Source organism: Astyanax mexicanus, chromosome 23, assembly GCF_023375975.1.
Source record: "Astyanax mexicanus isolate ESR-SI-001 chromosome 23, AstMex3_surface, whole genome shotgun sequence".
Taxonomy (NCBI): domain Eukaryota; kingdom Metazoa; phylum Chordata; class Actinopteri; order Characiformes; family Acestrorhamphidae; genus Astyanax; species Astyanax mexicanus.
The window spans coordinates 6,276,150-6,302,326 of record NC_064430.1 but is presented as its reverse complement, the minus strand read 5'-3'; the positions used below and the strand labels follow the sequence as shown (position 1 = coordinate 6,302,326).

At 36.9% G+C, this 26,177-nt stretch overlaps 1 protein-coding gene across 5 annotated transcripts in view; it reads left to right on the top strand.

Moving 5' to 3' along the window:
* The window catches only part of coro2ba (coronin, actin binding protein, 2Ba), a 102,510-nt gene extending 78,213 nt beyond the window's left edge, over nt 1-24,297 (top strand). For 4 of the 5 annotated variants that reach the window (XM_049470975.1, XM_049470974.1, XM_049470971.1 and 1 more), the window contains exons 3-12: nt 8,775-8,891; nt 10,342-10,491; nt 11,818-11,982; nt 14,765-14,881; nt 16,993-17,097; nt 17,179-17,275; nt 18,691-18,803; nt 20,223-20,313; nt 21,841-21,980; nt 22,781-24,297. In XM_049470975.1, coding sequence (XP_049326932.1) covers nt 8,775-8,891; nt 10,342-10,491; nt 11,818-11,982; nt 14,765-14,881; nt 16,993-17,097; nt 17,179-17,275; nt 18,691-18,803; nt 20,223-20,313; nt 21,841-21,980; nt 22,781-22,948 — 1,263 coding nt within the window. In that variant the 3' untranslated portion in view covers nt 22,949-24,297. The remainder of the gene's footprint in view (nt 1-8,774; nt 8,892-10,341; nt 10,492-11,817; nt 11,983-14,764; nt 14,882-16,992; nt 17,098-17,178; nt 17,276-18,690; nt 18,804-20,222; nt 20,314-21,840; nt 21,981-22,780) is intronic. The other variant, XM_049470972.1, reaches the window with a different exon arrangement.
* Nucleotides 24,298-26,177: the final 1,880 nt, after the last annotated feature.

Genomic DNA, 26,177 nt, shown 5'->3' with positions numbered 1-26,177 from the left:
TAAAACTCAACTCTCTCTCTCTCTCTAACTGACTCACTTTCTCTTTCTCACTCTCTGTCTGTGGTCTCACTCTCTCTCTCTCTCTCTCTCTCTCTCTAACTGACTCACTTTCTCTTTCTCACTCTCTGTCTGTGGTCTCACTCTCTCTCTCTCTCTCTCTCTCTCTCTCTCTAACTGACTCACTTTCTCTTTCTCACTCTCTGTCTGTGGTCTCACTCTCTCTCTCTCTCTCTCTCTCTCTCTCTCTAACTGACTCACTTTCTCTTTCTCACTCTCTGTCTGTGGTCTCACTCTCTCTAACTGACTCACTTTCTCTTTCTCACTCTCTGTCTGTGGTCTCACTCTCTCTCTCTCACTCTCTTTTTCTCACTCTCTCTCTCCCACTCCCATTCTTTCTCTCTAATTCTCTTACTTGCTGTTTTCTCTCTCTCCTGTGCTCTCTCTTGCTTACTTTCTCTCTCCTGTACTCCCTTTCTTTCTCACACCCTCTCTTTTTCTCTCTTTGTCTTTTTCTCACACTCTTTCTTGCCTTCTGTTTCTTCGCCTCTCTCACTCTCTCTCTCTTTCTTGCTCTCTCTTTGTCTCTCTGTCTCTCTCTATATATATATCTCAAACTCTTTCTCACCTTTAGTCTCTCTTACTCTCTCTCTCTCTTTCTTACACATTCTCTCCTTTTCTCTCTGTATCTCTTTCTCTGTCTTTGTCTCTATTTATCCCTCTTCATCTCTTTCTCTCTCACTTACTTTCTCTCTCTTTCTTTTAGTCTTTCTCACTCTTACTTTCTTTTTCTCATTTTTTCTTTCTCATTTTCTTTCATTTTTTCTCTTTCTATCTCTCATGCTGTCTCTTGATGTCTCTTTCTCACACTCTTTCTCGTTTTCTGTCTCTCTCTCTTTTTCTCCCACCCTCTCTTGTTCTCTCTTTCTCTCTGTTTCTCACTCACTTCTTTTTCCTCTCTTTAATTCTTTCTCCTTTTCTATCTTTCTCCTTTTTTCACTCTCTGTCTCTCTCTCTATCTCTATTTTTCTCACTTTCTCTTTCTCTCTCATTTCTCTCTTTGTTTCTCTCTCTCTCTCTTACGCTCTCTCTTTTTAACTGTCGCTTCTTCTTTTTATAATCTCTCTCTCAAGCACTTCCTCTCACAAGTTTCTGCTGCAGTAATGTGAAAGTAATGAATAAAACATATAAAGTTTTCTGTTTTGCAGTGATAGCTGAAGTTATTAAAGCATCTTTATACAACATTTCTATAAATCATTCTGATGCTCCTCTCCGATTGTAAACAGACAGTGACAGTTTAAAATCAATTCAGGGAATGGAGAACAATGGGATGGCTGCTAAACTCAGCTTTAGAAACATTACTAACACTGAAGGGAAGGGTGGAGTGGATGTTTATATTCACACATCCAGAGATAGAGCTCAGAACACAGGAACCAACAATCAGAAAGCAGAACTATGAGTACATGGTACAAACGAATACATTACATGATTATATAATGTATACTGAAATAGACTGCTTTATATGAGCTGAAACAATACAGGACAATAGAACAATACAGAACATAACAATACAGTCTTGGGCTCCTGTGGGGTTAGTGGTGGCTCGGTGGTTCGAGCCCTGGGTTGTGGGTAGGATATTCTGGTTTGGCAAGCTGCCTGTGTTGGGCCCTTGAACAAGGCCCTTAACACTTACTGCTCCTCAGGCCGCACAATAGTGTATGCCCACCACTCTGGACATGTGTACTTACTGTAGGTTACTGGACATATATACTGGTACTCCACCACCTTGTGTTACAGTCATATGAAAAAGTTTGGGCACCCCTATTAATCTTAATCATTTTTAGTTGTAAATATTTGGGTGTTTGCAACAGCCATTTCAGTTTGATATATCTAATAACTGATGGACACAGTAATATTTCAGGACTGAAATGAGGTTTATTGTACTAACAGAAAATGTGCAATATGCATTAAACTAAAATTTGACCGATGCAAAAGTATGGGCACCCTTATCATTTTATTGATTTGAATACTCCTCACTACTTTTTACTGACTTACTGAAGCACAAAATTGGTTTGGGAGCCTCATTGAGCTTTGAACTTCATAGCCAGGCATATCCAATCATGAGAAAAGGTATTTAAGGTGGCCAATTGCAAGTTGTTCTTCTATTTGAATCTCCTCTGAAGAGTGGCATCATGGGCTCATCAAAACAACTCTTAAAATATCTAAAAACAAAGATTGTTCAACATAGTTGTTCAGGGGAAGGACACAAAAAGTTGTCTCAGAGATTTAACCTGTCAGTTTCCACTGTGAGGAACATAGTAAGGAAATGGAAGACCACAGGGACAGTTCTTGTTAAGCCCAGAAGTGGCAGGCCAAGAAAAATATCAGAAAGGCAGAGAAGAAGAATGGTGAGAACAGTCAAGGACAATCCACAGACCACCTCCAAAGAGCTGCAGCATCATCTTGCTGCAGATGGTGTCACTGTGCATCGGTCAACAATACAGCGCACTTTGCACAAGGAGAAGCCGTATGGGAGAGTGATGCGAAAGAAGCCATTTCTTCAAAAGCAAAAGCACACCTCAGGCGACTCTGTTTGTGTACAATAAACCTCATTTCAATCCTGAAATATTACTGTGTCCATCAGTTATTAGATATATCAAACTGAAATGGCTATTGCAAACACCCAAATATTTACAACTAAAAATGATTAAGATTAATAGGGGTGCCCAAACTTTTTCATATGACTGTATCTTCATTTCCTGGTTCCACTAATCACAGACCGAGTTATCTTCCTTCTCCTCCTCCTGTCTTGCTAAATAATCACAAGCTGGTGGCATATTCCACTCTAACAAACCACCCACTAGCTACGACTCCCTACGACTCCCCCATAACACCCTGCTACGAGCAGTGGGAGGGTGAAGGCCAGTCTGAGCTTCCTCTGAGACATACCGACTGCATGAGAATAAACCTCTAGGCTGTTTTAGTGTGTTTTTTTTCTCTCAGTTTTTGTCAGTTCCTCTTTCAGGTCTTATAACACAGTAATTATATCAGACAGACACACGAGCCCTGATCTCTTTTACTCCAGAAGACATACGGCTGCTCAAAAATATAATCATTTAAAATGTAAAAGGAAGCAGAATTCTTATATTTTCCTGGAACTGATCATGTTTTGGTCAAAATTTTACCAAGCGCCTGTTTTTTTTTTACTTATTTTTGAATGTATAGACTTTAAATATATTCACACCTAAGATATCTTTTCAAAAATGGTTAGTTAAGAGAGTGTTTATGAGTTATAAGAAAGCATGAGAATATTGATGATAGTTCATTACATGACTTATTATTACTTTGACTGAATACATGGAGAGCATCAGGCAGAAACACCATATAAATATGTTTGAAGCACTAAAGGTAAATATTAAATATTGTTTGGGGAAGGAGATTTTCTCATTTTTTTATGTGTTTTTCTCAATGGGTTTCTTGTAGATTTATCTTTACCGCACTGGGATATCATCACTATTTTTAGAAAGAGTAAGTTCCGCCCTTTCTAACCATATATGGATAATGTTTATAGGTGAAGGGATTCCTGAGAAATTAAGCTGAGAACACAAGGTGCGATTTTGGATGGAAAATCTGTCCATAGGGTTCTATGGGTTAAAGCACGACTCGGTAGTGTGAAAGGGGTAATCAAGTAGAAGATGACATAAGAAATGATGACTAAGACCCTTAATAGTCCACTTCCTATGTATAGGCCTCGTCTTCTGAAGTGTGTATGCCCGATCATTAGCATTTCTTTGCGACTGCTAGAGTATGAAGCATAAAGGGAAGCACAAAAGGAAGAAATAGAAAAAATGACAGACATTTAGAAGCAGACTGTGACTCTCCCAGGCCCTTTGTCCTCCTCTCCCCATGATGGGGGTCTCTCTGAGGAAATCGCACAGTCCCACATTATCCCCACAGACCACCACATCCTGCAGCCCCCCGGCCCCCTTGGCTCAACCGCCACCATGTCCTGACCTACAGGAAGTAGTATCATGTCCCATGACTTTTGGCACATCAGTCCCTTATCTCATGTATGCCTAAGAATGTTAAGAATGTAGGGATCCAGACTATGAAGGAACACATAAGGAATCATGTAGTAACTTAAAAAAAGAAACTCTTGCTCTTCCTTGCCTAAGGCAGTCCTGATGAATGCCAGTTTCATCATAACATTTTTGATGGTCTTTGCAGGAACTGCACTTGAAGATACACTTTCAAAGTTCTTGAATTTTTTCAGGATTGACCGACCTTCACTTCTTAAAGAATTTGAGTATTTCGAACTAGAACATTACTCAAATAGAGCTATTATTCACTGTATACCTGTAACTCTACCTCTTCACTACTTTACAACTGATGCTCTCAAACTAACATTAAGAGGCAAGAAATTCAAGTAATTAACTCTTGACGAGTTCAGCACAGCTGTTAACTGAAAGCCTGAATTTCAGGTGACTTCATATCATAAAACTGACTGAGAAAATTCAGCCAAAATGTGTGAAACTGTTTAATCTAAACAAGAGGTGCTACTTTGAAGAATCTAAAATATAAAACATATAGCTCTGTAAAAAAAAAATAATAAATAAGAGACTACTTAAAATCGATGAGTCTTTGTTTTTACCTAATTGAATATAATCAAGATAAAGATGGATGATCACAAGCCATCAAACCAGACTGAACTGCTTGAATTTTTGCACCAGGAGTAAAGCAGCATAAAGTTATCCAAAATCATTGTGTAAGACTGGTGGAGGAGAACATGATGCCAAGATGCATGAAAACTGTGATTAAAAAACAGGGTTATTCCACCAAATATTGATTTCTGAACTCTTAAAACTTTATGAATATGAACTTGTTTTCTTTGCATTATTTGAGGTCTGAAAGTTCTGCATCTCCTTTGTTAATTTCGGCTATTTCTCACTTTCTGCAAATAAATGCTGTAAATGACAATATTTTTATTTGGAATTTGGGAGGAATGTTGTCTGTAGTTTATAGAATAAATCAACACTGTTCATTTTACTCAAACATAAACCTATAAATAATTTCAGATGATTTTACAGATATTAATTTACAAATGCAGAATATTTTAAAATAATGAAAAAATAGTATTAATCAGTATTGCTAAGCTCGTGTCCACTGCAGCCTCAGCTTTCTGTTCTTGCCTGACGAAATTGGAATTATTTTTCCTATTGGTGAACCTAGTAGATAAAGTAAGTATTCCTAATAAAGGGCTTTGGTGAGTGTGCAGTTGCAATGGCAGCCTATGGAAGCCTTCTACTTCTACACCAGCTGTTTGCATTGTTTAATTAGGCTGCAGATTGCTGTATCAGATATCTGTGCATATGAGGTTGCCATGTTTTTCACCCCAGCAGGGGGGGTTCTCTCTGGATGAGTCTCTGCAGAGACTGGGTTCCTGTTTGTGTTGCTTGATGATGTAATTTGAGCTGAGGATCTTTTGTTTTGGGGCAGCCAGTCCACAACCCATAATTTCACTTATTAGCTATTAAAGGCTATTCTCTGATGAGCAATATTATTTCATTTTAGTGTATAGTATTACTTTGTCTAACATATCTACCAGATCAGAGTATCCTCTTTTACAAGATTATCATCCATTTGCATTCAGTTCTTCTCATCATTATTATATTTTTGTCTGTCCCGCTGGGTTCTGACCCCCTGTGGGAAATCAGCGGAAATCTTGTAGATGTTATTCTGTGAAAGACTCTAAAATGAACGATGCCCTTGAGCCATGTCTGCGCTAATTTTATGCGGACATGGTAAAAAAAAAAAGAATAATTACTGATTTTCTTGGTGTCGTGTGAATATGAATGGAGAAAAAGTGCAAATCTGTTACACACAATAACTGGCATTGTGTCCCATGACTTTTGCCATTTCCCCATGTAAGCTAAAGAACCAGGAGTGGCATAAAATTATCCAAAAGCAGTGTGTAAGACTGGTGGAGGAGAACCTGCCAAGCTAGAGAACTTGTGGAATATGTGTGTGGGGTCTCCTATACTGAATGTGGATGTTATTTCAGCCAGAAATAACAATTCTAGCCAGATATGCCACTATAATCAGGAGCTTGCCGATTCGAATCCCGGTTATGCAGCTTGCCATCAGCTGCCGGAGTCCTTAGAGAGCACAATTGGCCTTGCTCTCTCTGGGTGGGTAAAGTAAATGGTGCTCTTTCCCTCCATATCACTCCTAGGGTGATGTGGATCATCACAAGGCTGTGTCTGTGAGCTGATGTATCAGAACCGAGTCGCTGCCCTTTCCTCCGAATGCTTTCTCTGAGTGATGCTACTCGGCAATGCTGCATCAGCAGCAGTTCGAAAAGAGGCGGAGTCTGACTTTACATATGTCGGAGGAGGCATGTACTAGTCTTCACCCTCCTGGTTTTTGGGGTATCACTAGTGATAGGGGATTCCTAATGAGTGGGTTGTGTAATTGGCCTTGTAAATTGGGGAGAATAAAAAATGTGATAAAAATTTGAAATATAATTTTTTTATGATATTTTTGTGATAGTCATGTTGCAATTTTTTTTATGAATTTCAAGAATATACGCATACAACTCTGGATAAAAATAAGAGATCACTTAAAAATGATGATTTTATTTGATTGAAAACCTCTGGAATATAATCAAGAGGGAGATAGACAATCACAAGCCAACAAAACCAAACTGAACTGCTTGAATTTCTGCACCAGGAGTAAAGTCATAAAGTTATCCAAAAGCAGTGTGTAAGACCGGTGGAGGAGAACATGATGCCAAGATGCATGAAAACTGTGATTAAAAATGGGGGTTAATTCACCAAATATTGATTTCTGAACTCTTAAAACTTTATGAATATGAACTTGTTTTCTTTGCATTATTTGGATCTAAAAGCTCTGCATCTTTTTTTCGTTATTTCAGCCATTTCTCATTTTCTGCAAATAAATGCTCTAAATGACAATATTTTTATTAGGAATTTGGGAGAAACGTTGTCTGTAGTTATAGAATGAAGACAATGTTCATTTTATTCAAACATTAACCTATAAATAGCAAAATCAGAGAAACTGATTCAGAAACTCTAACATAATCTGCTGAGCTCTGCATATCAGACTATCAGCTGTGCGCTGCAGTCTGGAGAATCCTCAGTAACACACTCCATCATCACACACTCATCATCTACAACCTAAACTACACATCCCACAGGAGCACAGAAGCAGGTCAATGGACTTAAGTAACATCAAACATTCATGACATCATGACCGACATTCAGGCAGAGCTGTGGGTGAGTGGGTGGGTGGGATCTGAGCGCTGTGCAGCAGCTCCACCCTGTGACTGATGGAGTGTATTACAGTATCGCTGGGTAAACAGCTGATATTGAGATACTATGATAGTACTGCGATATCTGTTTGTGAGAAGATGACACCCTGTATGAGTTCATATACATTTATATATTAAGGTTTGGATTATTAAGATAGGATATATATATATATATATATATATATATATATATATATATATATATATATATATATATATATATATTTAAAACTGAGTGGGAGTTAAAAGGGTGGCACCCCACCAGTGGTTATGATTATAATATGAATAATAATAGTATTATATATGTAATAGATAATATGTCAATGGTGGCACAGTGGTTTGAATGCTGTGTTATTGATAAGTAGGTTTGGTACTCAGTTTCATTTACCATTTATTCACATAAAAATATTAATCCTAAATAATAATAATAATAATAATAATAATAATAATAATAATAATAATTTGAAGTACTTTAGTTAGTATTGCTTTAATTATCTGATCACTGATTATCAACAGACAAACTGTGCCAAAATCTCTTGATGAACAGACCAATAGAAATACTTAAAAATGACCTGAAATAAACTCTTTTTACATTGACTTCAAAAGAAAGTGTATAAGGTTTTTTTCTCCCTTCTGTAAAGTTGCTGTGTTGGAGATACTTGTTTTTTATTGGACAGCGACAATGTAAGACATACATATACAACTCTGGAAAAAATAATAGGATTTATAGCTATTTATAGGTTATTTATAGGTTTATGTTTGAGTAAAATGAACATCATTGTTTTATTCTATAAACTACAGACAACATTTCTCCCAAATTCCAAATGAAAATATTGTCATTTACAGCATTTATTTACAGAAAATGAGAAATGGCTGAAATAACAAAAAAAAGAGCTTTCAGACCTCAAATAATGCAAAGAAAACAAGTTCATATTCATAAAGTTTTAGGAGTTCAGAAATCAATATTTGGTGGAATAACCCTGGTTTTTAATCACAGTTTTCATGCATCTTGGCATCATGATCTCCTCCACCAGTCTTACACACTGCTTTTGGATAACTTTATGCCTGCATTCCTGGTGGAAACATTCAAGCGGTTTAGCTTGGTTTGATGGCTTGTGATCATCCATCTTCCTCTTGATTATATTCCAGAGGTTCTCAATTTGGTAAAATCAAAGAAACTCATCGTTTTTCAGTGGTTTCTTTTTTTCAGAGCTGTATGTATTACACTATTTGTTCACACAGTGTATCATCCAAACCATTGTATAACTATAATACAACATCTGATTATATTTTATTTATATGTTTTTTTTTCTAAGATCTAAAGTGTAGCTTCTTAGTGTTTTTCTTTACAATGTATTAAACCTAGAGGAACAATCAAAAAGACCTATATAATCATAAAATATGCTCTGTGTTTTATTGTACATTAATGAGCGTTTATCTTCCACAGGCCGGACGCATCGACCCTCACCACCCAAAGGTCTGCGGTCACCAGGGCAACGTTCTGGACATCAAGTGGAATCCTTTCCATGAAAATATCATCGCCTCCTGTTCTGAAGACTCTTCTGTAAGTGGAATTACAGAAATCAACATACAGTCAATTTACAGAGCTCCATTCAGAATATACGACGTACTATGTACAGCAGGTCATCTAATCCAGTATAAATATACAGTAAAATATACTGTGCAGAGTTCAGAGAGCAGCTGCTTCAAATCTTAATCTAAATTTTGAACTTTTTCAATGAAATGGGTCTGGCTTTTGATAAAGTTGAAATCATGAATGGGGGATTTCATAGATCTGAATTCTAACAGTGTTTTTGTGCTTTAAACTTGTGAGGTTGTGAAATTTGTTGTTTCACACTTCAGAATTTCATACCCATAAATGTTCAGATTTAAAAGATTTAGATACATACAGTAAATGTATTTTTTTATTTTCACTAAAAAAGGTATATGGTGTTTGAATCTGAACTATTTAAATCAAAATGTAAAAAAAAACATAAAAGCACTGTTAAAGTTTTACATTTATGGATTACACCTTTTAAAAATTTGATTTAAATATTATAATTATAAATATTATAATTAAATATAAGTATACATAAATATATAATAAGATTTTACTTAATAATACAAAATTCTGATTTAACTACTCGTATACTTAATATACTAATAAGTATAGGTTTGTAATCTGAAAAAAAAGCAGAAAGCATCCGTTTTGCATAAAAAAGACACAGAAACCTCAACAAGTATATTTAATACAATATGTTTCAGCATTAATGAGTCCAGACTTTACCATTCCTCCATATTCTACTCAATTTGAAAGGCCAATTACTTAATCTCCTGTTCATATGGACTTCCCCTATAAGACTCCGCCTTTTTCCTGGATAGCCAATGATCCAGCTCAGACATCCACACTAGGATTCAAACCAGAGAATACATATATACATCAGAGTTCATTATATATATCCGCTTTTATTATATATATATCGCTTTTATTATATATTTCCTGTTTGACTTGCCATAATTATATATATATATATATATATATCTATACATATAATGTATACTGTATAAACTGTATATATACAAATAGTGAGTAAAAAAATCCTTACACAATAATATAGTAAATAAAGCTTGTCAAAAGAGAATTTCAGCACTCAAAACAAACAGAAAACTCACAAGCTGAAGTCACAAAGCCTCTGTACATGTAATAGTCCGTGGTTTTCGGCCGGTCGCTCTATAAAAGATAAGCTCTCCATATTACCAGCATAATCCTTTAAACCCTGATGCATCAGCTGCATAGATTATTCTCTATTTAGATGTTTTTTGCCTTCCTGCTGGCTGTTAGAATAGTGTGTAAGTGTGTAGTGAAAGCTGGCAGATGTGTAGTGTGTGTAGTGTAGAGGACGTGATGTAGAGATGCATAGACTACATTAATAAATGTCTTTCTCTTTAAAATTGTCGTTTCTGTGTGGCTTTTTAAACAATTATTTATGTGTGTGTGTGTGTGTGTGTGTTAGGTGAGAATATGGGAGATTCCAGACAGTGGTTTGAGGAGGAATATGACGGAAGCCATACTGGAGTTGTATGGTCACAGTAGGCGGGTGGGTCTTATTGAGTGGCACCCCACCAGCAGTGGCATCCTCTTCAGTGCTGGATATGATTATAAGGTAATAAGAACACTGGGTGATTCATTATTATTATTTTTTATATATATTTTGTATATATTATTATTTATGATTTAAAAATATTTAAAAGTTATCTGCTAGTTATTTATTCGATCAAAAATGTTTAGAATATGAGGTAATTGAGTATATCGTTTTATTATTAGTTAGTATAACTTATTTGTTAGTGTAATTGCAACTGGCAACTTGGCAACTACCTGGCAACACTTATACACTTAAACCAGCACCTATACCTTAGTAACAACTTCGCAACCACCCAACAACCCCTTAGCAACTGACTCCTATACCACAGCAACACCTTAGCAACCAACTTGTAACAGCTTAGAGACAACCTAGCAATATCGCCTGCATTAAACTTTAAATCTAAATCTAATCTATCTAAAAATGATTCCAAATTTTTTTAACAAATCGTACATTGTTTGCATTCTCAGATTAATTTTGCAATTTCCTTCCATCCATCCATGCATCTATCCACCCATCCATCCATGCATCCATCCATCCATCTATCTATCCATCTAAAAACGATTCCAATTTTTTAAAACAAATCATGTTTGCATTCTCAGATTAATTCTGCAATTTCCATCCATCCATCCATCCATTCATCCATCCTTCAATTAATCTATCTATCTATCTATCTATCTAAAAACGATTCCACATTTTTAGAAAAAAATCATACATTGCATTCTTAGATTAAGGCTGCAATTTCCATCCATCCATCCATCCATCCATGTATCTATCAAAAAATGATTCCAAATTTGTAGAACAAATCATACATTGATTGAGTCTGCAATTTCCATCCATCCATCCATTCATCCATCCTTCAATTCATCTATCTATCTATCTATCTACGATTCCACATTTTTAGAAAAAAATCATACATTACATTGTTAGATTAAGATTTGCATCCATCCATCCATGTATCTATCTAAAAACGATTCCAAATTTTAAAACAAATCGTACTTTGTTTGTATTTTCAGAATAATTCTGCAATTTTCTTCCTTCCTTCCATCCATCCATCCATCCATCCATCCATCCATCCATCCATCTATCTATCTATCTATCTATCTATCCAAAAACGATTCCACATTTTTAGACAAAAATCATACATTGTTTGCATTCTCAGATTAAGTCTGCAATTTCCATCCATGCATCCATCTATTTATCAATTTTGAACAAATATTACATTGTTAGCATTCTCAGATTATATATAGAGTTTCCTTTGAAAGGTTCTGTTTATCCATCCATTAGGGTCATTAATTCATATATATATAAAGTTGACACCAGTCTTATCCTCTTCACTTTCTGCTGCAGATCTTGATCTGGAATCTGGAGATCGGGGAGCCGGTGAAGATGATCGACTGTCACTCAGACGTTATCCTCTGCATGTCCTTCAATACTGAGGGAAGCCTGCTGGCCACCAGCTGCAAGGACAAGAAGCTGCGGGTCATCGAACCTCGGACTGGGCAGGTGTTACAGGTGAGAACATCGACCACACAGACACATATAACACACACAAACACACACACACACACATATGTATATATACATATATATATATATATATATATATATATATATATATATATATATATATATATATATATATACACACAGACTATAAAAGACATAGAGGTTAGACCTTATTTGGGATCTCACTGTGTCTGTATTGAGTCTCTGGTGTCTGCAGGCCTCAAAAGATCTAACCCCCAGTGGACGTCATTACGACTTCCACACCCAGTCTTCTCCTGATACACTGAGGACTTAAAGCCTTAAGCACAGGGGGGGTGAAAACAGAGCACCAGCAGACAATAGCAGCCAGACTAAGGGTGTTTTTACACCAGCACTATTTATTCTGGTTAAAAACGACTTTCTTGCTTTTGTACTTTTGATGCGGTTCATTTTAGCTGGTGTAATAACAGTAATTACACTCAGGTGTGCACCAAAACAACCGATTTGAGATTTATAAGAGAAACTTATCCCAAACCATCTCTAAAGCAGTTTATTTGTGGTTAGAATGTGATCCAACCTCAATCTGATCAAACAAACTATCAAATATGCTCCTCATGTTTCAGCTGAACGGCTGTTCAGGTGCAGTTTAACCTGATTAATTACCCATTGATATTTACTACAGTTATTTATTAATGCTGTCTCTGCTGCTTCAATAAAATCTGAGCCAACCAAAAAAAGGTTTTTCACACTGTGAAAGAAAAGGAACATGGTTCAGTAGATCTTTCTGGAACTGATCAAATTTTTACCAGTCTTTTGATCCGGATTGTGTTTCATGGCACCTTTCACACCTGATACTTTTGTTTTTTGGACTAAACTAAAAATGCGAAAGGCATGGCTTAAAAAGCTCTGAATTAAATGAAGCATGACTCATCCATATTACGTTTGTTTCAAATTTCGCAACAATCAAAGGAAGTTAAGGCAGACAATTATCTCCCATTAAACACCATAAAACTTAATTAAACAATAGAAGAAGAAAAATAACCAATCTTGTGCTGAAATCCTACTTCCCTTAATGTGCAGATTACGGTGATGGTGATTCTGTATCTACTGTAGCTGTAGATTAACCTGTATTTATAAACAGAAATAAAAGGAATCTAAGAGAAATCTACATACATTACATTAATGCATTTCTGCAAATAAGTCAGACTCTGGCAGGGTGGTAGAATTCAGTACAGCACCTGGAAAATCAACCAATCAGTGTGAAGTATAGCAAGAGACTCCGCCCACTAAGAGGTGATGACAACAGAATGTAGTAGTCATTTAGTTCTTTCAGTCACTAAACTAAACAGTGTGAAACCAAAACTAACCGAATTAAACAGACCAAATACTGTGTAACAAACACATGAACTGTGATTCAGACTCTGGTCCAAACTTAAAGGTGTTAAAAATGACTTAATTGTTTGGCAAAGTTCCATACTTGATCTTAACATAATCCTTCAGTTTCTTCAAAGAGCTTCACAGATCAATACCACAGCCCTGACCTGCCTTAATGTTCTGCCAAAGGTCAACTTTTACCGAAGCTTTTAATAATTCAGTATTCTCACGTAGGTCACTTCTCTATAGGACTGAATCTGTAAGAGATTAACTAAAAATCTGAAAAGTAGACAAAAAAAAACAGGCTCTCAGGTTTTGTAAAATTGCAGTAATTAAGTGGCAGCAGTTTTCTGCCAGCATTTAACAGACAGGGCATTTAATGCATAACACAGTTTAATGCAATTAGCTGTTTTCTAGAAGACGTGTGCTGAAATGCTATAGAATCTACTGAAAAAGGAAACCATTCGCAATTTATTATTACCTTTATTTGTTTCAATTTCATCCCATATTTTAAGTTAAGAAAATGGTAGCTTACTCTTATTGCCCACAACAATGTTTTCAGGTAGTCAACCAAAATATAAAATAATACTGAGGGCCCAAGAGAAGTAGGGCTGCAACTAATGATTATTTTGGTAGTCGACTAATCTAATGGTTATTTTTTTCGATTAGTCGATTAGTTGATTAGTCAGCGATTATTTCTGCCATGTCCTCCACCTCTAAAAATGATTGGAACAGCTGAACATGAGATTTAAAAGCCATTTAAATGTCTAGATGTTGTTTAAATATAGAAAAGTACTGATATTTAGTGAGTAATTATGTAATCTGTTGAGTTTAGGCACTTTTAGAGACACAGATTAAGTTGAGTGTGAACTGTGTGAGTGAGCTATTTACCCATATCCCATTGCACTTCTGTCACCAGCACTTTTTTGAAATGCAGTACTGTTACAAACTAACGATTAGTTGACACTGAAATTTGTAGTCGACAATTTTAAATAATCAACAGTGTCAATTATATCGAATAATCGTTGCAGCCCTAAAGGGAAGGTTACCCTAGTGAGCACGACTACACAATGATGGTCAGTGAAGCTACACAGCTAATTCACACAGCATCTCTCTTGCTAACCGTAATAAACACTGCATGAAGAAGTTCAGCTGCGCTGCCATGGAGAACAAAACTATTTTTTTATTTATTCAGACAATTGTTTTCTCCAGCATTTTAATTTTCTCGGTAATGGGGTGTTTTTGAATGTAGCAAAGTAAATTACTTGTGTCAAAATAAACTTGAGTAAAAGTAAAATTACCTAATTTAAAAACTACTTTAAATGTACTTATAAAAAATACTTCTAAAACCTACTCAGTTACAGTAAAATGAGTAAATGTAATTAATTACTTTCCACCTCTGGTCTTCAGTAGTATTTATTATGTGTTTCTACAGGAAGCGAACTGCAAGAACCACAAGGTGAACCGCGTTGTGTTCCTGGGCAACATGAAGCGACTCCTGACGACGGGGGTGTCCCGCTGGAACACCCGACAGATTGCACTGTGGGATCAGGTGAGAGGGACCACCCCTGCTTCACAGAGAGGTGTAGGTTTGTCTGTCTGAGAGATGAATTCCCTCAACTCAGAATAGGCATCAGTGCATTAAAACTAATGATTTGTATAGCAGCTTTTTATAACTGGTATAGCTTTACAGAAATTAGTAAATGCGATAACCCACATATTTAAAGCATAATCTGGATTTTTTGAAATATGTAAAACAAAAAAAGAACACAGATTAATAAGAATTTTACAAAATTTGGCCCAATCATCCTCTCATAGTTCACACTTTTTACAGAGCCTGTTGATGTGTTAGCAGTTTTACTTGGCTACTTTTGAGTTCAGAAGGTAGATTACAATTTATTTAAGGTAAAATCTCTCTCTCTCTCTCTCTCTCTCTCTTTCTATAGTAGTTTTATCCCTCCCAAAAATACAGAGATGTACTTGCATTTAGACATTTTAATCATACACACATTTTATCATGATTAATTAAAGAATATTGTTGTGATTGGTAAACTTTACATTGAGGGTACATTCATTAATAGTACTTGCAACAGAATGTCCCAACTAAATATTAACTGACATTAATGTGTATTAATAGACGCATGGATTTTAAGTTATTATTAACTAATATATGTTACAAGATACTTAAGCATTCATTGTGTAATAAAGCCTTAACTAGGGTTAACTAATAATTAGTTGAGACATTACATAACAATTTAATAGAAATTATTAATGTTTTAATTACTCTATTATTTGGTACATTCATTGTTCATCGAAAGGTGAAGAAAATTGAGTTCAGAAGGTACATTACTATTTATTTAAGATAAAATACGGATTAAATCTCATTACTAACTCTTACTCTTACCCCTCCCCCACTCCCTCTCTCTCTCTCTCTCTCTCTCTCTCTCTCCCTCTCTTCCAACTCTCTCTCTCTATGTCCCAACTAAATATTATTTGACATTAATGTGCATTAACAGATAAATCAAAGTCAAAGTCAAAGTGTTTTTTATTGTCATTTCAGCTATATACAGAGTACACAGTGAAACGAAACAACGTTCCTCCAGGGACCATGGTGCACATAAACACAGTGTAGACAGAACAATAAGTGCAACAGTACAAAAGTGCAGACAGACAATACAACACCATACAGACAAAGAATAATAAATAACAAGACAGTGTGCAAATTATGCAGTGTGCAAAAAGTGTGCAAAAAAGACCAGTGAGGTAGTAATTACTCTATTACACAGTGTGCAATAGAGTCCAGTGAGGTAGTAGGGTTTTTAGTGCTTTCCATTTTCTGGGGTAAGTGGGGTAAGAGTGTGTGTGCATGTACAGAAAAACCATCAGTTCAGTCTCTGCAGTTGAGGAGTCTGATGGCTTGGGGGTAGAAGCTGTTGCAGAATCTGGTCATGCTGGACCGGATGCTGCGGTACCTTCTTCCCGAAGGCAGGAGGGAGAATAGTTCGTGTGAGGGATGAGTGGGGTCATTCACAATGCTGGTTGCTTTGCGGATGCTGCAAAGCAACAGCAAATAGCAAATAATAGATGTTACAAGATACTTAAGGATTCATTGTTTAATAAAGCATTTACTTGTGTTAACTAATAATTAGTTGAGACATTACTTAACCATTTAATAGTGATTATTACGAATAACATTATCATTGTAATTACTGTTAATTGGTATTTTCATTGTACATCTACTAGGTGAAACAGGTTGAGTTCAGAAGGTTGATTACTATTTATTTAAGATGAAATATGGATTAAATCTCATACCTAACTCTCACTCTACAACTGTTTTCAGCTCCTTTCCAAAAATACAGGGATGTACTAGCATTTAGACTTTTTTAAATCATGAATTTAATCATGATTAATTCAAGAATATAGTTGTGTTTGTTAGGTACAATTACAGTTTACATATAGTTTACATATATTAACAGTATTTACTAAATGTCCACTAAGTAAATATTGAATGTAGAAATATCATGTCACGCTAGATCAGTGTATCTGATAATATTATTTGTAATTTCACTGTAATTAATGTACTGCTTGTTTTGCATGGTGGTAACGTCTTAAGCTTTACTAGCTTTATTACATTACTATCATTTTTATGTCTCTAATTATTAGGAAGATCTGTCCATTCCTATCAAAGAGGAGGAGATAGATGGGTTGTCAGGGCTACTGTTCCCTTTCTATGATGCCGACACACATATGCTGTATTTAGCAGGCAAGGTAATCAATGCTGACAAACAGAATATTCAATTTTTTTTTATAATTTTTTAATGAACCAGCACTAAATGAGTTTAATTTCAGGGGGATGGGAACATCCGTTACTACGAGGTCACCACTGAAAAGCCCTATCTGCAGTACCTCATGGAGTTCAGGTCCCCTGCTCCTCAGAAAGGACTAGGTAAGTGCTGGCTCTGAGGTTTCTAGATGTTCCACAAGCACCTGACCATGGGTGAGAAATTACAACTTTCTCTGACTGACCAACACCAAGTTTTACCTCTACATAAAGAATCTATCTCAAATATTATATAATTTATGGTATCATGCTGGTAAATCTGTTCATAAAAAAGAATCAGTGTTTGTTTTAATCCCTGCATGATCTATAATATTCTTCACACTATAATGCGCGCTTAAATGTTCCCAAAACTTTCAGTTTAATTCTTCAGCACGAGGCTGGAGCAGTATTAGCATTAGCCGCTAACCGCTATTTCCCCATTCAGAGCTCAGCATTATCAGCCTGTAGCCTGCAGCTAACCCTGTCTAGCGCTGCTGGAGCAGCATTAGCATTACCCACTAAACGCACTAGCTCTTTTGCTGTTCAGAGGTGAGAATTATCGGCCTGTAGCCTGCTCCTAAACCCGGTTAGCACTGCTGGAGCAGCATTATCATTCAGGAGAAAAAATCTGTGTAGATTAACATCCAGTGCTCGTTTGACTTTAAAAGAAAATATTTTTATTACAGTTTTGTTTACTTAGCTTAGCTGTAGTTAACTAAGTTAGCAAGTGAGTGTCTTCCACTCTTCCAGGAAGGAGGTTTAGGAAAGTGTTTATGGACATTTTTGACCATGCTTCCAGAAATGCATTTGTAAAGAAATGCCACTGATTTTGGATGTTGTTCCCACAAAGTAGAATTCCTGGACAGTCTTGTACTGAACTGTACCCATCATTATATGAATAAGTAGTTTCTAGAAACAAGAGGTCATACTAGACAGTAAGTGTTGAATAGCAGTACAGGGTTTGAACAATGAAACTGAAACACCTGTAATTTTAGTGTGAGAGGTTTCATGGCTAAATTGGAGCAATCTTCATTAATTGCACATTGCACCAGTAAGAGCAGAGCATGAAGGTTCAATTAGCAGAGTAAGAGCACAGTTTTACTCAAAATATTGCAATGCACACAACATTATGGGTGACATACCAGAGTTCAAAAGAGGACAAATTGTTGGTGCACGTCTTGCTGGAGCATCTGTGACCAAGACAGCAAGTCTTTGTGATGTATCAAGAGCCACGGTATCCAGGTTAATGTCAGCATACCACCAAGAAGGACCAACCACATCCAACAGGATTAACTGTGGACGCTGTAAGAGGAAGCTGTCTGAAAGGGATGTTTGGGTGCTAACCCGGATTGTATCTGAAAAACAAAAAAACACGGCTGATCAAATCACGGCAGAATTCAATGTGCACCTCAACTCTCCTGTTTCCACCAGAACTGTCCGTCACCACAATAAATTATTGTGGTCTAAAACCAGGTGTTTCAGTTTCATTGTCCAACCCCTGTAAATGCTATAATATAGTTCTGTTCTGTTTTGTATGGTAGGTGTAATGCCCAAACATGGCCTGGATGTTGGAGCCTGTGAAGTTTTTAGGTTCTACAAGCTGGTGACACTGAAAGGACTGATCGAGCCCATCTCCATGATTGTGCCAAGAAGGGTAAGCTAAAGCCAAGTCGCTACAAGTAGCATTCTGACTGTCTAGTGCCTGTAAAAAAGCACTGCTAATAGAACAGGCCTTTCCAATTAACAAATACTGTATGACCAATCCTGGAGAGGGTAACTCAGAAATCTCCTTTATTTGTGCCATAGTATACTTCCAAAATAAGTGTTGTGAAGATCAATTTTTTGTAAGATCCCTGTTCTTTAAAAATTGGTAACACACACAGCTGATTGTCTTTTCATTGGTTAAAAACACCTAACTTTGATTTCGCCTTCAAACTAACTGCTAATCCAAAAGGTTCATATACTCCATATCCTCAATAAATAAATAACCAGGTATAATATTTTGTCTCATTTGTTTAACTGGGTTCTCTTTATCTATTTTTTGGAATTATAGAATAAGTACAGAAATTTCTAAGAGGCTCACAGACATTGCTGTAATGCAAGCAACGCTGTATGTCTGTTTATTATTTAGCACTAGCGCAGGGAACAAGCGCTAGCTATATAATTATACTGACTCCGAGACCCCCGTCTCATTCCCTGATCATTACACACACACAGAGATGCTAATGTTAGGGTGCTGTAAAACACACACACACACACACTCTCTCTCACACAGACACACAAACATACACACACATATTCACATTCATCATTCATCAGGGAGTGGTAGCTTGTCTTATTACTGAAAAGATTCAAAAGCACGCAGGAATAAATATAGCCTAGCCGCTACCCAGAAATATGCCCCACATTGTATACTCTACATTTGGTTTGGTTAGTTATGAGTTTGTGAGGTGCTTTGCTTTTTCAGGTGTTGTGCTGAATTCTAGCTCTCTGTCAGAATCTGACTCCCCTTCTCTTTCGGTCTGGACCGTGGTTCACGCCCCTGAAAGATTATTGATCTACTGTTTGAATTCTGATGTATCTGACGTGATACGTCATAAAGAAGAAAAGGAGATCCAGTCCAAAATTGTAGTTCCGTCAGATTTTATTCAAAGAATCTTCTGAGCAAAACAGTTTTTTGGATACATCAAAAATTGAATAAAAAGATGATTAAAAATGAATTGAAATTAAAAAGGTGAAAATAAGAGGAAAACCCCAAAGGTGAGAGAAAGTTGAGGTTTCCAGAGTTCTTGGCTCTGTGACCAGGACTTCCCGCTTTCACACCTGATACTTTGGTTTTAGACCCAAACTAAAAAAAGTCAGAAAGTCAGAACCAAACAAGGCAGGTGTGAAAGCTCCCTTAGAGGAAAGATTTGAACTACTTCTCTTTGTAACTCAGTATATTAGACACTTGAATAAAAGGGGTAGGGAAAGGTACAAATGAGAAATAGGATTGGCAGTAAGTAAAGGATAGGGGTTGAGACATATCACAGCCATGTTTTATGTATTAAGTGAGTTTGTGCTGTTTTTATAGTCGGAGACGTATCAAGAGGACATCTACCCCATGACTCCAGGAACAGAGCCTTCTCTCTCTGCAGAGGAGTGGCTGAGTGGCATTAACCGAGGTAAAAACTTCAAAATTTACATTTACTCTGGTACACTTTTATTGCACTTGAGGGAATAGATAGGAGTTCATCACGCTGCAGACTGTGCTTTGGTGACATAACTAGGCTGGAGGCAGAGTGAGATAGAACAAGGTAGAGTGAGGTAGAGTGAGGTAGAATGAGACAGAGGTAGTTGGTGTGTGGTTGCCCAAGGTAGAGAAAGGAGGAGTGAGGAGTGTAGAATGAAGTAAAGTAAGGTAGAGTAAAGAAGAATGAGGTAGAGAGGTAGAGTAAGGCTGAGGGTGGTAAAGTTAGAGTAAGGTAAAGAGAGGTACAGCAAGGTAGAGTGATGCAGAGTGTGGAAGAGCGAGGTAAAACAAGGTAGAGTAAAGAAGAATGAGGTAAAGCGAGGTAGAGCCAGGTAGGGTGAGGCAGAGTATAGTAGAGTGAGGTAAAGGGGTAGAGTTATAGCGTGGCAAAGCAAGGTAAAGTAAGTGTGGTGTAGCACGAGGTAGGGAAAGGTAAATAAAAGAAGAAAGAGGTAGAGTGAGGTGGACTGGGGTAAAACAAAGGTAGAGTAAGGAAGAATGAGGTAGAGAATGAATGAGGTAAGGTGTGGTGGAGGGAAAGAGAGATACAGCAGGGTAGAGTTAGAGCAATGTACAGTTAGAGTGAGGATGAGTGATGCAGAGTGTAGTAGAGTGAGGTAAAGCAAGGTAGAGTAAGGAAGAATGAGGTAGAGTCAGGCAGAGTATAGTAAAGTTAAGTAAAGCGGTGTAGTTAGAGCGTGGCAGGTGAAGTAAGTGTGATGTAGCTCCAAGTGGGGTGAAGTAGAAAAAGAAAGAGTGCGGTAGAGCGAGGTAGAGTAAGGAAGAATGAGGTAGAGCATGGTATGAGGTAAGGTGTGGTGGAGGGTGGTAGAGTTAAAGTGAGGTAGAGAGAGGTACAGCAAGGTGGAGTTAGAGAAATGTACAGTTAGAGTGAGGAAGAGTGATGCAGAGAGGGGTAGAGCAAGGTAAAGCAAGGTAGAGTAAGGAAGAATGAGGTATATAATGAGTATAGTAGAGTGAGGTAAAGGGGTAGAGTTAAAGTGTCGCAGAGCGAGAAAAAGTTAGAGTGATGTAGCGCAAGGTAGGTGAGGAAGAGCATGGATGAGGTAGAGTGTGGGGAAGAGTGGTAGAGTAAAAGCAATGTACAGTTAAGAGTGAGGAAGAGTGGTGCAGACTGGGGTAGGGCAAGGTAAAGGAGGCAGAGTAAAGTAAAGCAAAGTAGAGTGAAGTAAAGTAAAGTGAGCTAGAGTGGTATAAGAAATGCTCAGCGCAGTTTTTGCCGTGTTCCATTTACCTCAGAGGTAAATACCTCGTATGTCTAGGAAGCTGGTAATGGCAAATCTAACCAAAATATGTACCATTTTGATTATTGCCGAATTATTTAAGCTATTAAGTCACAAAATAGCCTTGTTTAAACTGGATTATTCCAACCAGATCAGATCAGTTGTGTAACAGTTAATATAAATCAGATGTGTATGATGTATATGCTGATCCACAGGGCCTGTGCTGATGTCTCTGAAGGAGGGCTACAGCAGACCCAGTAAGCTGGTGTTCAAGGCTCCAGTGAAGGAGAAGAAGAGCGTGGTGGTGAACGGAATCGACCTGCTGGAAAACGTGCCTCCCCGCACAGAGAACGAGGTGATCTGTCTATGTGCACAGAATTAATAGGCCTTATTACAGGTCTGTAATTAGGAGCTGTTTCAGTCCTCTGAACTCTAGTGCTCCGATGGATGTGTGTGGGTTAACCCCTTATAGAACCCCTTACAGAACCGGCAGCGGTTCCAGATGCTGTACATACTTTTCTTTACATTTTACATATATATTTATTAGCTACCAAATAATTATGTATGAGAATAATAAGCCTGCTGTTTTACAAGCCTATGCTGTTATACCCTTTAAGAACCAGAAGCACTCTGACTCTGGCACGTTGGTATCTCAGCAGAGGAAATTGACCTCATTTAAGGGAACAGCAATGATATTTTATTTTTAATTCAGTTTATTGTTGATGTAAACACTGGATTTGGGCTCTGCAGCTTGTTTATTTGTGTGTGTAATGAGCTGGTGGCAGCTCACTGTTGACTGTTGTCAGGGTTTTAATCAGTCAGTGGAGCACCTATATTTCATGCTGCCAAGATACAAGAAACACGGCAGAAATTCACCTAAACCACCTCACTTCCAGACCTCCATGCCTCATATCATCAGCCTAGATATATTTCTAAAATCGGACAATAATTTAATAGCGTGGGCACAAGGCGTGAAAATAGACTGTTGACCGAATGTAAGATAACAATGTGCATTGCCACATGCCTTTCGCAGAGTGTTCAATAGGGCCTTATGTGTTACAAATATATTGTAGCAAAAATAGCAAACCAGAAAAAGGAAAATGCAGCAGTTTTTGTTTGGAAATCGTGTGTAATAATCCTGCGTGTTCTCTGCAGCTCTTGCGGATGTTCTTCAGGCAGCAGGACGAGCTGAGGCGGCTGAAAGACGAGCTCGCTCAGAAGGACATTAAAATCCGACAGCTGGAGCTGGAGCTCAATAACCTGAGAAACAGTCCAAACATCAACAACAACAACAACAACAACAATGATGAAGACAGCATGTGAGCTGGGCGGAGGCCACACACTGGACCCTCAGCGCTGCTGAACTTCTACACGGCTCCGTCCAATCCTCCACCCTGTTACCCTGTTACCCCTCACCCTTATCCTATAGTACCCACTGAGCACCCTGTCCCCACTAAGCAGTCCCCACCCCACCCCGACCCCAGTTATTGATGCCTTTAATGCCGTGTCAGTGACCGAGACTTTCGCTGAAGTGAGGCTCCGCCCCTCACTAAAACCCCTCACAACTATGGCCGACATGGAGTGCCGTTTCACCGGCACTACGGAAACACCTGAGGCTCACATTTACACACAACATAAAACAAAGGTTTTACTGAGGGAACCTAGTTTAAAGGGACACGGAGTGAATAAATAAGTTATGTATAATAATAAAAGCAGTGCAGGGCTTCTCTCTTTTCTCTTTTTAGTTCTTTTAGTTTTAACAATTCTTTATTAACTGTATACATTTTCTCACACGCATATAGACCTGTCATGATAACTGTTTTTGTTTGGATGATATACAAACCAATCAAGACTGCAGCTCTGGAAAAAAATAAGATATCACTTAAAAATGATGAGTTTCCTTGATTTTACCAAATTGAAAAACTCTGGAATATAATCAAGAGGAAGATGGATGATCACAAGCCATCAAACCACCAAACTGAACTGCTTGAATTTTTGCACCAGGAGTAAAGGCATAAAGTTATCAAAAAGCAGTGTGTAAGAGTGTGGAGGAGAACTCTGCACCTTTTTTGTTATTTCAGCCATTTCTCATTTTCTGCAGAAACTAAAGTGGTCTCATATTTGTCCAGAGCTGTAATGAAAATGTTTTTTTTCAGGAAATTTGTAAAATTCCTGTATTTTATAGTATCGCAATACATAGGCAATTGCAGAACAGCAAAATATTGCAATGACAGTTTTTTTTCAACATCATGCAGCCTATATTCATATATTGTATGATTTATATCTATAACATAATTATCATACCAGGTCTACACACTTACAGCTTACATGCACACATGAGCACTTCTTTATTCTTCTTCTACTTTTCTTTTTCTCTTTTCTGAATGTGTCGGTTGCCAGATGTGCAGCACAGAACTGAACTGACTGGAATGGCTTCGATAGATGGATTCGGTACAAGCCATTAACTGTATTATCATCTACTAGTGTTTTCTTTTTTTTAAGAATCTATAATAATTGTAATTATTTATTTTTGTTATATGTTTTCTCCAGTTAGTCATCATTCGGATTAATTGCGCTCATTCATCTCACTGTTGTAACCATGGATGTAGAGACAGAAACCAGTAGCTAGTCAACCAAATACGTCCTATAAACTCATTTCACCTGTCTGCTCATTTTTGTTGTGGTGTTTTAAAGGTATAAAAACTAATGAATTGCTAAGGAATTGTGGTAACGTGTTGCACAGGTTAGCTTCTGGCAAGAATAACTGACAGGCAAAATGTGTAAAATGTACTTTAACTGGATCTTTAACTGGAAATTTAGGACTGTTTGTGGTGGTATTGCAGTGCCAAGTTCATATAGAATACATTCAGCACAGTAAACATTAAATTTAGTTTAGAAGTTAGTTAGGAAACAGCCAATATCACATTTATTGTACAAAATCTGAGAGTGGTAAAAGTAAATGTATCTGAAGGTGATGTCACTAAAGTAAGTTTTTTTGGGGGGGTATAATACATTTTTTTAAAGAGGCATTAATCCCTGACTGCAAAAATACATTGGCAAAAAACTAGACAAAATATATTTCATTTTAGCGAGACATATATAATTATATTAAGCAAAAAAGCTTTTTTTTGTAAGATTTCTTAAAATATGCCAGCGCAAAGTCTCAAAATGAGTGAATTATGACTTAAAACAAGCAAAAATCACAGATTTTTTGGTATACATTTGGATACAATAATTAAAATAACTTGTGAAGTTAAAATAACATCAAATTTCTAAATAAGACTGATTCAGCATTATTCCTACAATAAGCAAAATAATCTTGCAATTAAACAAAAAAATCTTATCCGAGAAAAATTGAAGATTTATTGCCTTGAAATGAGATAATTTCACAAGATTTAGTTTCTTTTGCAGTCTGGGAAACTGCACCCTATTGGTTGAAAGGCAGTAAATCCAGCAACACTGGTATAATTTTATATTTCCCTTTTCTTGTTTTATAATGCACCTCCATGTGTTCTGATGTCATCGCACTCTTATATGTGGTGCTGCTCCCTATGACATTAAGCTTCATGGCAGTAGAATTGTATACCTATGAACCCTATACTTTCATAATGATTATTTCTGCAAAAATATTTGAGTTTATTCACTGTTCGATATGTCATTGTAATAATCTCTCATTAGTTTATCAGTCACTACCTGTGTTATATTTTAGCTGAAACAAACTGAGTGTGTTTAAGAAAACTAAAAACTCTCAACAAATTAGGCTGTGCTATTTTAGGACCAGAATAGAAAACCACTGATCTACTTGATTCAGATGATAAAGTTACATCAGTAAAATAGTTAGCTTTATGCATTATATTGATTTACAGTGTAAACAGTACATACTTGTCAATGGGAAAAATTGCACATCGTCCCCTTCAGACATAATAATTTGCTCCATTTTGGAAAAGCACTTCCAATGTCGTCAGTATATGAAGTTTTGTAGCAGTACTGCTTTGTTTTCCTCTTGTTTGTTTGTTTGTTTGTTTTGACCACCACAGCAAAACAAGGTTCTGATAATCTTTTTCCAAGTTTGTTTAGCCAATCAGACGTAGAAACAGGTAATGGGAATAATGGTGCACTGGCGACTGTCCCCAACATCCTGACAGTAGATTATAAAACAGGTTTTCTACGGCACATAATACACAGGCTGAATCATGGGTAAAAGGTTGATTATTTCTTTATGTTCCACATATTTCCCGCCATCAGATCAGAAAAGTACAAGGGAGAGTAAAATGAATGGGTATTTTAGATGCATCTGTACGTTGAAATTAGGGTATTTTATTTAATTTGTATGGTATTGTAGTTTTAAATATACTGGAATTGCTTTGGAATCACTTTGTGATCCAGTATAAGTGATTTTTTTGGTATGTTTACACTATTCTAGTGCTGTTTATGATCCCTTGATAGTTATTTAATATAATAAACCCACTTTTCTATACCTAGATTAAGACTTACCACTCGCTCTACAGTTTAGTCTCAAACTAGGCTTCAAGCTGTTGGTTTTACTTAGTTC